The sequence below is a fragment of the Eptatretus burgeri genome, chromosome 7 (genome assembly GCF_056783735.1).
Source record: "Eptatretus burgeri isolate ZD-2024b chromosome 7, Ebu_testis_v1, whole genome shotgun sequence".
In the NCBI taxonomy this organism is placed as follows: Eukaryota; Metazoa; Chordata; class Myxini; order Myxiniformes; family Myxinidae; genus Eptatretus; species Eptatretus burgeri.
In genome coordinates this window covers 50,660,747-50,675,879 of record NC_140967.1, presented here as the reverse complement: position 1 = coordinate 50,675,879, position 15,133 = coordinate 50,660,747, and the positions used below count along the sequence as shown (strand labels likewise).

Genomic DNA, 15,133 nt, shown 5'->3' with positions numbered 1-15,133 from the left:
GGTCATCCTGTCAGAGGTTGTATTGTGACGCACTGCTAATAAACAAACTGTGATTCCACGTTGTAGTTATGCATTCAAAATGTACGTGCAATAGAAGTAGAATCCGAATCCAAAAATATCACTGCTGGTGTCCCTGGACGGTGTAAAATAAAATCAGACGTACAATAATTATCTTTAAGAGTGAAAAAATGCATTTTGGAACCATTTTGCCTCACCTCCTGCAAGCGTATTATTTAATTATATCGGGTTCGAAAGAAATCGCTTTTTCCTCATTTTTATCCTATTTCACTCGAGATTTTGACATAATTATTTGTCCACAAGTTTGGATCACAAAATATGGAATCAGATTTTGAATAACAACTTTTAATAAGTCTTTGCGATGATCTTGCCAGGAGCCAATCACATTGCACCGAGACTCACACAGGCAATCAACATAACAGCTAATGGACGGATGAACAGGCATCCTTATCATATATACTGTATAGATTATTTATTGGTGAAAATGTTTTTGCCAAGTATGTTGGTGTGTAGCGTTTGTCTGTTTGTCTGTTTGTCACACAATTTTTGGCCACAGTTTTCAAGCAATCGTTTTGAAAGTTTTTTTTGTATGTAGTTGACCGGCCAAGGAGAGCAACGCTTAATTTTGGTGAACATCCGAATCCGGATCCGGATCTGAGAATCTCACAAGTGATTCTTCACCATTGAGAAATAGGGCCAAAAATGACATACAGCACAATATCTCAAAAGGTTATGGATGGAGGTCATGGATGGATTTACACGAAACTTCTCACTCTCTCATTCATCCTTGGAGTGCGACAAGGATGAATTGATTCAATTTTGGGCCCTAAATTGGCCAAAATTTTAGGGCCACCTTACTCACCATTCTCTTGCGGTGTGCAGTATCAAGTGTCATTCAAATCGGGCAAAGAAAAAAAATTATAAAAAAATTAATTCCCCATTCAGTCAAGTACTCCCCGGGAGAACTTGATCAATGCAAACAACCTCAGCGGTATAGTTCGCTAAAGCTATCTTTTTTTTTTTCTTGAAATGATTTTTTTCATCAACCGCTGTCACAACGGGTTCACGGGTCGTCTAGTAACCTTTAAAAATCTTCTTCTCCAGAATGGCTTCAGCCATTTATCCGAAACTTCATGCACATGATCTGGCATTGGGGAATATAGGATGTAAATTAAAATCTCAAAGGTCACATGATCTGGCAGTTATGATTTTTTTTGAAGAACAAACCTTTGACAAAATTTCTTCTCCAGAACAGCTGGACAGATCGAGGGGAAACTTCAGACACATGTTCTGTAAGCCTTGGTGATACAAGGGTGTTTTAAAATAAATCATCCGCCACATGGTCTGGCAGCCATGTTGGATGAAAGGAAAATAAAGAAATAATTATTTCTCTGAAACTGCTTAAGCTATTGAAGTCAAACTTAACAAGTATGTTCTATTTGATAAAGCGGAATACAGTACATGTTTAAAATTCCAATGTGATCTGTCACACGGTCGGGCAGCCAGAATTTTTTTTAAATGATTGAAGAAGAAGAAGAAGAAACCTTACAATTTTATCTTCTCCAGCCATGTGACCATACTTCTATTAATTACATTATTTATGAAATCGGTGGCATCCTTTCTATTAATCATGTAGTCTATTAATTACGTAATATTTGAATATACCTTTTGATCCTTTAGACTGCTGAGACCCCTTAAAACTTTGAAGACCCTTTAAGATTCCCAAGACCCTTAAGATCACCAACACCCATAAAGACCTCAAAGACCCCAAAGACCCTTAAGACCTAAAATACTCTGAAGACAAAGTGGGTTGTATCAAAGCAGGGTTGTATCAATGTGGGGCAGCTTGGAACCCGGTAATAACTGCCCACAGTTATAAAGTGGACTGTCTAGTTGTTATTCTTACCTCCGCCACCGAAGGTGAAGGAGGTTATGTTTTCACCCCTTTCTGTCAATTTGACTGCTTGTTTGTGTGCAGGATATCTCAAAAAGTTGTGATAAAATGGATCCGGATGAAATTTCGTGGACAGGTTTGGTGTGTGACAAGGATGAACTGATTTGATTGTGGTGAAGATCCCGATCCGGATCCGACAACAACAATTTTTAAAAGTGATTCTTCACCATTGAGAAATAGGGCGAAACTAATATATAGCATGATATCTCAAAAAGTTGTGGACAGATTTGGATGGAACTTGATAGACAGGTTGGGTGTGTGGCAAGCACAAATTGGTTTGATTTTGATAAAGATCCAAATCCGGATCTGGATGCGAGAATTATTTAATTTTCAAAGTGATTCTTCACCATGGAGAAATGGCCAAAAATGATATAGTACTGTATAGCATGATATTTCAAAAATGTATTGGGCCCGATATCTTTTCATGGATCAGGCATTATGTGGCGGAGGTATGCGCTCCATCGAGTGCCCTTCAAGACCTTTGACCTTTTTTTTGGCCTTTTTTTGCTCTATTACTTATTTAACTCACTGTTTTTTTTTTCTCAGCAACCACTTGTCTGATTGAAACAAAATGTTCAGGGTAGGAGCGATCCCCTCCCCCAGCCCCATGGAGAATATTTTTTTATTTGTGACGTCATATGTCACGTAGTATGGCAGCCATCTTGGATTCAACGCAAAAAAAATATTTTAGAAAACGTATCTCTAAAACCACCGATCGAAAAAATTTGAAACTTGGCACATCGCATTCTACTCCCAATGTGGAATAAAGCATTGTAAAGATGATGTCATCGGTGATGGAGTAGACCAACCATAAATGTTTTCATCAAAATCCTTGTTCACCATTGAGATTCAGTGTGTATGTCCAGGCCATAACATTTTTACCAATTGAGCTTTTGTCATCAAATCGTCAACAAACTTTTATTATGGGATTGTGGAGAACACAATGAGTAAAATGTACAATTTTTTTTTTTAACTGTCGTTATCGTCAAGTTTAGTTCCAGTTCAAAGCGAATGCGGACAGGCTTTGCTTTTTGAGATACTTTCTAGTTTTATGAGAATTGAATTCTATACTTTAACAATGTCAAACATATCACCTTCTTGTCAATTCCAAAAACCTCCAGTTGACTTAGCAGTTGTTGGACAAAATATTACGCCATTGTACGCCATCTCGACCAATCATATTCGCTTCTCACTCTCTCACCATTGGGGTTCAATATCGAATTGAGACAAAATCATGGCTTGTAGGAAATAAATACATATATTATGTTCAGAAATGCAAAGCAAATGTTGAAAAGACCCTTCCCTTTTCCTTTTTATCAATACTTCCTGGGGTAAGTTGTTTTATGAACTCTCTAGTTTGCAGCATCAGTACCACTTCTTCTTTGTCTCCTCATTTTTTTTAAATCTGAGAACAAGGCTGCTCTGTTTCTTTTTTCTCTCAGTGATGAAAATCGTTTTATGACACAGTCATAAAGTTGAAATGAAGCAAATTAAGTGATCACGTTTTTTCAAAAGAAGAAGAACCCATTATAGTACTACAACAAAATGCAGTTGCAATATTATATCCCACAGAATAAGGCAAAGGATAATATAATTATGTTACCATATTATTCCACAGCATATGAAAAATAAAAAACAGACAAGTGTGTGTGTTTTCACACACGCACGCACGTAGATCTAGATACTTCGAAACTTGGAGAGGCTCCGATCGACCTTCTGAAACCTACATATGGAGATAACAACTGATATCTCTCTCTCTCTCTCTCTCTCTCTCTCTCTCTCTCTCTCTCTCTCTCTCTCTCTCTCTCTCTCTCTCTCTCTCTCTCTCTCTCTCTCTCTCTCTCTCTCTCACTCACTCACTCACTCACTCACTCACTCACTCACTCACTCACTCACTCACTCACACTCTCACACACGTGAGCAAGCACGTATCTGCACATAATGAGTTTGATCACCTCTGACCTGAATAAACACATGTTGGCATTGTAACTTTGAAAAATCTATTTATTTTCCCAAAATGCACACAGCATGAATATATGAAACGATGGATGAAATCAACAGGATGGTAATTGAAGTACGCTAACAGCAGTGGAAGCAAGTAGAAGCTGATGTTTCAGGCAGTAACCCTTCATCAGAGGAAAATATATCAGAGCGAGCAGGGCCAGATTTACCGAAGGGCAACCGGGACCTCCACTACCCAGGGCTCATCCATGATTATGCCAAGCCATGTCGGCCCAAGCCATCAGCAGAAGCGTTATCCAATATTCACAGCCGTTATGTCTTCAATTTCAGTTTTCTCTTCAGTGTAAAACAAGGATCATCAAATATATATCGAAAGGTTGCAGTCGATAGCGGTCACGGGCCTTGAGGTCGTAGCAAGTATGGGCCTCAGGCCTCGAACAACTTCTTTCCCTGAAGCGATCGTGTTGTGGTTGTGAAAGTAATGTTGAGGTCATATTTTTTTTCTGGATGCCATCCTGTTCATGGTGGTGTAGTTGTTGTTGTGAAGGTAATGTGGAGGTCATATTTCTTTTTCCGGATGCGATCCTGTCCAGTGGTGGTAATGAAAGCCCTCAAAAATATTTCTGAAATTATGTATTTTTTCCAATAATTTAACTCATAGAGCCTGCAGTGTTCTTAAGGCAACGATTCAAATAGAAAATTCAAGAGGGGGGGGGGAGGAGGTGCCACAGAATAAGATATGAGAGTTTAGGGTGCCATTAGTGAAAAAGGTTGAAAACCACTGCTCTACTGCATCGTTCATGGCAGAAAGGGCCACCACCACCCATGTATGCCCCGGGGCCTCCACGACCATAAATCCGGCACTGGGAGCGAGGGTGGATATTGACCCTTCATTATAGGAGCGAGGGTTGATATAGAGTGGAAATGAGTCAGAGGTGGGTTGGTCAGAGCAGGATCAGGAGTCAATGAGGACATGGAGGTGAGAATGACTGATAAAAAATACATCGAGGTTCTCGGTTCAGGGGTTGACTGTCAAGAGGACTGAGACTGGGTGAAAAGTGAAAATAATCTGGAAAAATCAAGACGTGACAAAAGTTTACAGAAATAAACTGAAGCGACTTTGAAAAGTGATGCAAATAAGAAAAATGAAATACAAATAGTAATGTAACAACAAAATGGCAATTAAATAAATAAAATTGTGGGAAAAAAAGATAATACTTAAAACGAGAGCAAAGTCGATGGCACGCCATCGCAAATCCCCACGCTTCTCACCGAAAGCATAGTTGAAATGTGGCAAAAATTTCCACCAGGAATGACCCAATATCAAATACAAGTTAAAAAAAGATTGAGTTTTGACCTTTGTGTCCTCAGTCTCCACCCCCCTGAGGTATGTCAAATCCAAAGCATAGTTACATATTTCTTCGTCTCCCAATGTTGATTTGCATATGCAAAGTTCAATTAGAAAATGTTTAAAAATGTTCCCGTAATTGCATTTTTTGGTATTTGACCTTTTGACCCCATCTCAAAGGGTGGGGCCAAGAATGGCATTGCTCTTGCACCTTCCTGCCATGTGGTGATCATAGCTACCAAGTTTGGTGAATGATTGCACAACCGTTTAGGAGGAGATGGTGTGACGGACTGGCAGACAGACAGACAGAGCCAAATTACAATATCCACCGGTGTTTTTTTCAAAAAGCATGGGGATAATGGAAACTGATATAAAGTAGAGAAGTCATTCACCATGTTTCACCATAATCTGACCACAACCTTTTGAGATGTTGTGCTATACATCCTTTTTGCCCCATCTCTCAATGGTGAAAAAAATAATCGCCTGAAAAATGAAAAAAATTCTCCAATCGGATCCGGATTCAGATCTTCACCAAAATCGAATCGATTCATCCTTATCACACACACACCCAACCTGTCCACCAAATTTCGTCGGAATCCCTCCATAACTTTTTGAGATACCCTGCTCACAGACAAAAAGACAGACAAGCAGACAAACAGACTGAAACAGACAGGTGTGAAAACATAACTTCCGTCCACCTTCCGTGGCAAAGGTAACAAAATGAACACGTGAAGCCAGTTAGTGCCGACTCATAGACACGTATTTTCTGACTGTCAGTCTTCTTTACAGTGAAATGAGCGGTCTTAAACCTTCCCTGCTAAATAATCACTGCCCAGGCACCAGGTTATTCTACCTGCACCGCCGTGAACTGCCGCAAGGTCCTGTAATCCAAATGGTTTTCACCACACAGACACTTCCATCTGCTTGAAAGCTTAATGTGAGATGGGATTAATCACACTCCCCCATATTGTAGAATGAAGAGCTGGTCTTGCTCTTGAAGACGAGTGTAGATTTGCATCGGTGGACAGGTTGAACAATGAATGAAATCAACAGAACGTTGATGGAGGTATGCTTACCGTCGCGGGAAGGAAGAAGAAGCTGCCATTTTTTGGCGTTAACCCTTCGTTGGAGCAAAGGATCGAGGACACCTTAAAATATATCAGATTGGCTCCTTCGTTTTGAATAAGTGAATACTTCAGTTCTATGGGTTTTCATTGCATTTCACATTGTGAAGTCATAAATAATATTGTCTACTTTATTAATCATGAACTAATAATATTTGATCTTCTCGATAATATTATCTTCTTCTCTATAATATAGTCAATAATAATAAGATTTCTTCTTCCTTCAATATTCTCGACTTAAGCTTCCCGTTTTATACACCTACATTTCAACATAGGACATCATACGAACAATTGTGACTCTCAGAATATCTTAATAGAGCCAGTAAATAGCAATAGAGCAAACTGAAGTTTATTTCGTCGGTAACTGCATCGAAGGAATGAATATGTGTGATGACCTTTTGAAAGGATGGAAAATTTGCAAAAAAATTTTGTTTTTACATAATTTGTTACATTTCACTTCAGTTCCATAATTACTTTTATTTAAATGTGTGCTAACAATGCTCAAATGTCTCTGCTTTTTGGTTCATCATTGTCCTTTTTCATATTGAAAATAGCAACTGTATTTCTAATCTGATTGTATGCTCACTTCCTTTTTGTGCTTATATTCTTCAGCACACCATGCAGGCTTGTGATTTGTGATGCTGTCAGCTTTGGCTCTGGAAAAGCATATTGGACAGTGCCTGAGAACAGCCATTGGAATTGTAAAATCTGGCGCTTGGCTGTGTCTGATAAGAAATTGCATTTGACACAAAGGACCTCCGGGTTATTACAGTGACGTCTCATTAAAAAGCCTAATTTCCAGCCTTCTCCTCAGCATGATGGAAAACTCCATTCAACAAAGGCAAAAAAGCTGACCTCTCGCCATTATGTTTGCAGCTTGTGTGATTTTTACAGTGTTAAAGCAAAAAAATTTTAACATATTGCTTTTGCATTAGATGATATGCCTGCATCAAATGGGAAAGCTGTGCCTTATTCTGGCCATGAGATACCATATTTGGATCAGGCTTGGCATGTTTCTGCAAAATTATGACGTTCCTCTTGATTCATGAATTGCATTGGTGTTGCATAGATTCTAGTGAGTTCTCACCTGTTTCCCATAGGATTATGCAGCATTGAATTTCTTAAAATTTAAGGAAGTAATTGGTCAGTAGTCTTTTCATTTTGTGCACTGGATAAATTTCGCATTGTAATTTGGATGAAATTATTTGTTTGAAGTCGACGGATGGATTATGTAGCTTAATTAACTGGGAGGGGAAAACAAATCCAAATCTGTTCTTGATCTTGATTCCAACATTTGGAAAGTACGAATGGATCACTTCATGTGTGCCATGTCATTGTGCTTTACACCTCATAGCTGATTGAAATAAAATGGCAGGGTGGGGCCAGACAGAATGATTGGAATTCATTACCGAAGTTAATGTCTGCAGTGATCTCGAAGATTGAGGAGCTCGTCTCGACAGCAAAATGCCGACTTCCACTTGATCTTGGAGCCGCCAGCGATCGGTCGGGCAGCTTACGTCCCTTGATGTGCCTTGGGCCAAAGTGTAATCAGCTGCTTCTTAAATAGGCCCTGTTCCTTAAACCTATCAAATGTATCCTCCCTCAGACATGTGATTTTTTTTTGGGGGGGAGGGAGGGGGTGGTTGCACTTGTAAAATTTTAGTGTTCTGGCAGCATGGCATTTGAGCATGATTTAACACCGATTCTGGATCAGATATTCCAGACAATCTGTCTCGTGTATGTCAGATTCAGAAAATGGTACACAAAAGTCAAGCTCAAATATCTTTGTCTTTGATACAGATTACAGGATAAAAATAATGGGAAAAAAGCAGTTGTACTTAGAAATTGTGCTGAAAGCTGAGAATATCTTACGATCACTTTAGCACACATTGTAAGCTTTTAAAGATTATGGCTTTTTGAAATGAATGGCACTGTGACAACCTGCAATCTTAGAGACATTACGAATCCAAATATCTGCCATTGTAGATCGGGTGTGGTCTTCCCCCAATACCCACAAAGTATTCTCTTAATGACAGGTGTTTGAAGCCTCAATAGTTCATATTCTTATTTACCACAAGAATTCTGGTGTCTCACTGTAGCGTAGAGAGAGAGAGAGAGAGAGAGAGAGAGAGAGAGAGAGAGAGAGAAAAAGAAAGAGAGAGAGAGAGAGAGAGAGAGAGAGAGAGAGAGAGAGAGAGAGAGAGAGAGAGAGAGAGAGAGAGAGAGAGAGAGAGAGAGAGAGAGAGAGAGAGAGAGAGAGAGAGAGAGAGAGAGAGAGAGAGAGAGAGAGAGAGAGAGAGAGAGAGAGAGAGACAGACAGACAGACAGACAGACAGACAGACAGACAGACAGACAGACAGACATGGACGAAGACGGACGAAGACACACAGACATGGAGAGCAAGTCCACCAAAACATAACCAAGTCTCCAATGAAGTCCAATTTGCCTATTGGCAATGAGAATCTTGATAATACTGCCTTCCAACTGTTTTTATGCATTGTGGAGACCATTATCCTGAGAAAGGTCTAATGAGGAGTCACCAGGTACAGGCGTGCTGCTGAGGATTGCTATTACTTCCACCCCAAAGGGATCAAAAGATTCGCTTGGCATTCTCACTGCAGACAGCCCAAGTGGGAAACTATCTTGGAGAAATACCGCTTTTACTTAAATAATCAATAAAAATAACTAAATGCACGACTATTAAAAGTTAAGGGCTAATTGGATTTCATTATGGCTTTGTTTAGGTGAACTTCATACAGTTATAAAAACAAGTACAATTGTTTCTCTTTTAGGTCATTTTAATAACACCAAGGATCATGTAACGAGTCACGTGATTTTATATGAGGGACTAATTTCAGAGATACAGTGTCGCAAAAACAGAAGAGTGAAAGGAACATGATATTTTAAATTTGCAATTTTTAATGGTGCATGAAGACATTTACAATGATAAATTATCATCAAACAATGATAATTATGATTATAATCAAACAGGCCAGAACACAAACAAAAAATTTAGGCATTAACATAATATGAAGAACATTTTACAATGTTGAAGACTTGGATGGCTAACACAAAACAGAAGGTTTCAATGAAGGGTTGAAAACAGACAGGCATAACAACTAAACTGATTGAGACTAAAATTTAGGGGTAGACTGTATTCAGTTCATAAATGTAACCACTAATTATCACTTTATTTTTACTGATACAAACAACAGTGTGTCCTTTGTAAATCATTGTTATTTTTCAATTTGATTCACCCAAGCTTTAATTGCCTCCACATATCTTCATAGATCTCATGCAGGAAACAGCTTTTGCACTTCTTGATCATGTTTCCCTAAAAATCCATCATCTACACTTCGCCTCTCGTACATTCCTCTAATCTCAGAAGGGAGCACAGCTATGCAGATTTGGAACAAATGTTTTGCACGTTTTGCTGGCCATGTGGTAATTATAAACAGCACGGAAGAAAAACGGCAATAAAAATTCCTGGGGCGACTTTGGAATTTTTCAACGAGAATTTTCATGGGCCAGATGCAGTGATAATTTGGCATTGAGCTGGTGCATTGAAAAGGTTTGTTCAATTTTGTTGGGGTTTTTTTGTCCAAAATCTAATTTCACAAACTAATCACCTTTTCATTTAGCATGCTCCTTTTGGATTTGGAGAGTTTAGATGGGAGTAAAGCACTGTCACAGTATATTTCCACCGGACTTCTCTTTTGAATTGACTAGAAAGAGTAAAAGCCCAAAAGTGTTTACGCTTATCAAGCCAGGTGTAAATTTAATAATTAAACAAATTAATTTGAAATCACAGTTGAAGTGTGTATGCCTTTACGGCCCTTTAGACTTGATATTTTTTTCACCCAAGCCCTTGATGCCCATATAAAATTACCAACCCTCTGCAGACATGTGCCAGAACAAACGGCTCCAGGTTTAGACTTCAATTTCCTGTGCAATAATTTCCATTTATGAACAACTTTAGAGGGAGGCCGGGGGGGGGGAGGGGGCTGAATTTCATGCTCGTCAGCATGACACAAGATAATATTTTTGGATAAATTGAGTTTTGCAACCATTTGATGTGCTAGAAACTGCAGAAAGGGGTTACACTTTTGTGATGTGAAAACTAATCAAAACTCTTACAGGGAGTGTCCAAATAATCTGTCGGATTCACTTTGAATAAATGGCATAACGATAAAGCTCCTATAGTGGATATTGGATTTTGTGCCAGGTTCATCTTTGTGTTCTGGCATTTCCCATTCACAGAGAGCATATTTCAAGTGAGAGGTGTTTGGTAAGGTAACGCTGGATATTGTACACTTTCATGTGTCTACTGCATGATTTTGAAGGCCTTGGATATGTGTGTATGGAATTGAAATTTTGCATTTGTTTTTTTGGTTAAACTTCTGCTAACCTCATCTTTGTGGCACCCAACTGCTATTAATATCCCTGAACAAGCATCCCAATGATAAGCCATGTTACGTGGACATGCATAATATGGTTGTCATCGACTGTGAGGGTTTCCAGCAGCCTGAAACTTTCATTTAGCCTTTTTAGTGGACACAATATCGTTGTCATCATGTTCCTACCATTTATAAAAAATATTATGATTATTATAATCCTTGTGCTTTTTTAAAATGGAGTGATATTGTAATTGGCTCTGTCTCTGTACATCCGTCCATCCATCTATCATGCTATCTCCTTCTCATTCACATACACATAACGGTTGGGCACAAATTCAACAAACTTGGTAGTTATCATCACCACATAGCAAAAAGGTGTAAAAGCAATGTCATTCTTGGCCCCGCCTCTTGAGATGGGATCAAAAGGTCAAATAACGAAAAATGCAATTACGGGCGCATTTTAAAACATTTCTAAATGCAACTTTGTATATGCAATCAACATTGGGAGATGCATGAAATATAAGCAACAAGGATTAACAAGGAATTAAGGTGCATGAGGAGGCCATTCAGCCCATCATGCCTGCACCACACCAATACCAGATTGAATTAATCCGTTGATACCCCTTCCCTTCGTGTGCAGCCTTTTTGCCTGCTACACTGGTACTCATTTCACCGACCTCAGAAGGATGACAGGCTGAGTAAACCCCCTGGTGTTAATTCAGCAGCCAACAGGGCTTGAACTCAGAACCCGAGGATCCCAAGCCACCACCCTCACCGCTAAGCCAACACCAGGTTTTTAAAAAATATGCAACGATTTTTTTGATTTTACCCCCTGGTTCAAGTCCCAGGGGGTGGTGACTTAGGGTCACAGGAATCAAAACAGGAAGAAAAAAATTAACTCAAAATTTAATATTGGGACATTCCTGGTGGAACTTTTTGCCATCTTTCAACTGTGCTTTTGGTGGGAAGTATGGCGATTTACGATAGTGCACTGTCGACGTCACTCTACTTATTTCTGTCATTCTTATTATTTCCTCTGCCACCGAAGAGGGACGCAGGCTATGTTTTCTTCCGTGTCTGTCTGTTTGTTACTTAGCAAAACAATTTTTTTGCCAAGTATGTTGTCTAACATTTCTTTATTTGTCTGTCTGTCTGTCTGTTTGTCACACAATTTTAGCCACAGTTTTCAAGCAATCATTCTGAATTTTTTTTTTGTATATCGGTGACCGGCCAAGGGCGGCCATGTTTAATTTTGGTGAAGATCCGAATCCAGATCCGGAAACTAGAACTTTCCAAAGTGATTCTTCTCTATTGAGAGATAGGGCCAAAAACGATATATAGCACAATATCTCAAATGGTTATTGATGGATTCGAACAAAATTTGGTGGATGGATTCGGACAAAACTTGGTGGACAGATTTGGTGTGACAAGGACAACCCAATTCAATTTTAGTGTAGATCCGAATCCGGATCCAGGTGCGATTATTATTTAATTTATAAGTGATTCTTCACTACTCAGGAACGGTCCAAAAACGATATATAGCATGATATTTCAAAAGGTTGTGGACGGGTTTGGATGAAACTTGGTGTACAGGTTGGGTGCGTGACAAGAACGAGGATTTTGGTTCAGGTCTGGGTCCAGATCCGGCCTATCAGTGGGATACAATTTGTGTCGTACAAAATGTGAACTGTTCAGCCTGGCGGAGGTACAGTGCCTATGGAAAGTCTACACCCTCTTTCAAAATTTTCACCTTTTGATGCCTTAGCCTCTAATTAAAGTGCATTAAATCAAACTTTTCCACCTTTATTTACTCATCACAACACACAACTTCCAAGAGAAAAACAAATTCTATAAATTTCAGAAAATTTATTAAAAATACAAAACGAGAATATAATGGTTGGATGTGTCCACCCCCCTGAGTTAACAAGTGGTGGAAGCACCTTTGACAGCAATTACAGCTGTGAATCTGTCGGGATAGGTCTCCAATAACTTTGCACACCATAATTGGGAAATATCTGCCCATTCTTCTGTACAAAACTGTTCAAGCTCAGTCAAGTTGCGTGGGGAGATTTGATGGACATCAATCTTCAAATTATGCCTCAGATTTTCGATTGCATTTAGGTCGGGGCTCTCACTGGGCAACTCAAGGACATTTACCTTTTTGTTTCTTCGCCACTCCAGTGTAGCTTTGGCTGTGTGCTTCAGGCCGTTGTCATGCTGAAAGGTGAACTTCCGTCCAAATATCAGCTTTCTTGTAGAGGGCAGTGGGTTTTCCTCTGGGATTTTTCTGTATTTTGCTCCATCCATTTTCCCTTCTATCCTGACAAGTGCCCCAGTCCCTGCTGATGAAAAATGTCCCCATAACATGATGCTGCCACCACCGTGCTTCACAGTGGGGATGGTGTTCTTTGGGTGATGTGCTGTGTTGGGTATGTGTGAAATGTAGCGTTTTTAATTTAGGCCAAAAAGTTCCATCTTTGTTTCATCAGACCACAAAACTTTTTGCCACATGGCTTCACAATCTCCAGAGTGGTTTTTTGCACACCTCAAATGGGACTCAAGGTGGGCTTTTTGAGTAATGGCTTACTTCCTGCCACCCTTCCTTGCAGGCCAGACTTGTGGAGTGCTTGGGATATTGTTGTCTCATGCACACAGTGACCAATCTTTTCCATAAAGGCATGTAGCTCTTTCAAAGTTGCCATTGGCCTCGTGGCCTCGCTGATCAGCCTCCTCCTTGCTTGGTCATCCAGTTTGGAGAGACGGCCTGATCTTGGCAAGATCTTGGTGGTAACATATGCCTTCCACTTCTTATTAATTATCTTGACTGTGCTCCAAGGGATATTCAAGGCATTTAAAACATTTTTTATACCCATCCCCTGATCTGTGCCTTTCCACATCTTTATCCCAGAGGTCTTTTGAAAGCTCCTTTTATCTCATGCTTGAATCATTGCTCTGAAATGCACTGCCCAGGTACTGTTCAATTAGTTGAAGGAGAATAAATCTACAAGAACAGCTGATTTTATTCTGAAATAATCAGAATCACTTAAATTTAACACAGGTGGAGGCCAATTAAATTGCTGTGTGATTTTGAAGGTGATTGGTTACATCTGAGCTAATGCACAATTGCTGTTGTAAGGGAGGTGGACACTTATCCAACCAAGATATATAGTTTTGTATTTTGATTTAATTTTCTGAAATTTGTAGAATTTGTTTTTCACTTGGAAGTTGTGGGTTACGACGTGTAAATAAAGGTGGAAAAAGTCTGATTTATTGCAATTTAATTCCAGTCTATAAGGCAACAAAAGGTGAAAATTTTGAAACGGGGTGGAGACTTTCTATAGGCACTAGATGCACTCGACTGAGTGCCTTTCTCGTTATTAATGTCTCATCATCATTACAATTATATTTCACCTGCTTTTATAAACATAATAGTGTTTGTTATTGCTGTCATTGTTATTGTATTATAACCATTATTGTGATATACATTAAGGGCATAAATAGCTGATAAGTAAATTAAAGAATTATCTATATATGAAGACTGAAGGACCAATTTTGTGCTCCTCCGAGCGGTCACGTCACGTTTTTCTTGGTACTGTGACCTGGACTGAAAGAAACTTCGTACCTGTGAGAGTGCATCGCACATAGTGGCAATAGTCAACCTTCAACTCTGAAGCAGAATAAACACTTCTCGTTTTACATTTGTTTGCATGGCGACATGTGACGTCATCACTGAGAGGCGTAAGGACGTCATGACATCATCGGTTATTCGGTGACGTCATTACGTCTGTCGTTGACAGACCGTCACCGCTGAGTGGTGTAATTCCACTCCTCGAAAATAGCCTCTGCAATGTAAAACCCTCTTCTGCACATGCTGATTACCTCAGAATGTGAATTTGACAAGAAACATTGTATCTTCTATCTATATATTAATACTGAAGGACCAATTTTGTGCTCCGTCTGTGACGGGGTTTCGCCTAGTTTTAATGAATACTCTAGTGATGAGCAATGAACAATGAATGAATCCTCCACACAAAGAAAATGGAAGGGAGATCCTGACATGTTATCTACAGGTTCCTGCTGAAATGCATTTTACCCACAGTGAGAGTGACCTGCAGAATTGTGCCATTGCTGCCATTCTTAAGGACTCATTGCTGATTCTCAAGTTTATCTGTGTTATGTGCTTGCAGGCCAAGCAAGAGGGGATAAAGAGCAGACAAGAAGGTCCCCTGCCACAAAACGAACCTCTCTGCTAGTCAGTGGAGAAGACTCGAACCCAGCCAAGAAAGCCCGACCTCTTGAGGACAAAACGCCGGCCCATGAACAAGTGAGT

At 39.5% G+C, this 15,133-nt stretch overlaps 1 protein-coding gene across 5 annotated transcripts in view; it reads left to right on the top strand.

Annotated features, from left to right (window-relative positions):
- The window catches only part of LOC147023246 (zinc finger homeobox protein 3-like), a 585,945-nt gene that overhangs the window by 546,447 nt on the left and 24,365 nt on the right, over positions 1 to 15,133 (top strand). For all 5 annotated transcript variants that reach the window (XM_085888473.1, XM_085888475.1, XM_085888472.1 and 2 more), the window contains one exon: positions 14,991 to 15,127. In XM_085888473.1, the coding sequence (XP_085744599.1) occupies positions 14,991 to 15,127 (137 nt within the window). The remainder of the gene's footprint in view (positions 1 to 14,990; positions 15,128 to 15,133) is intronic.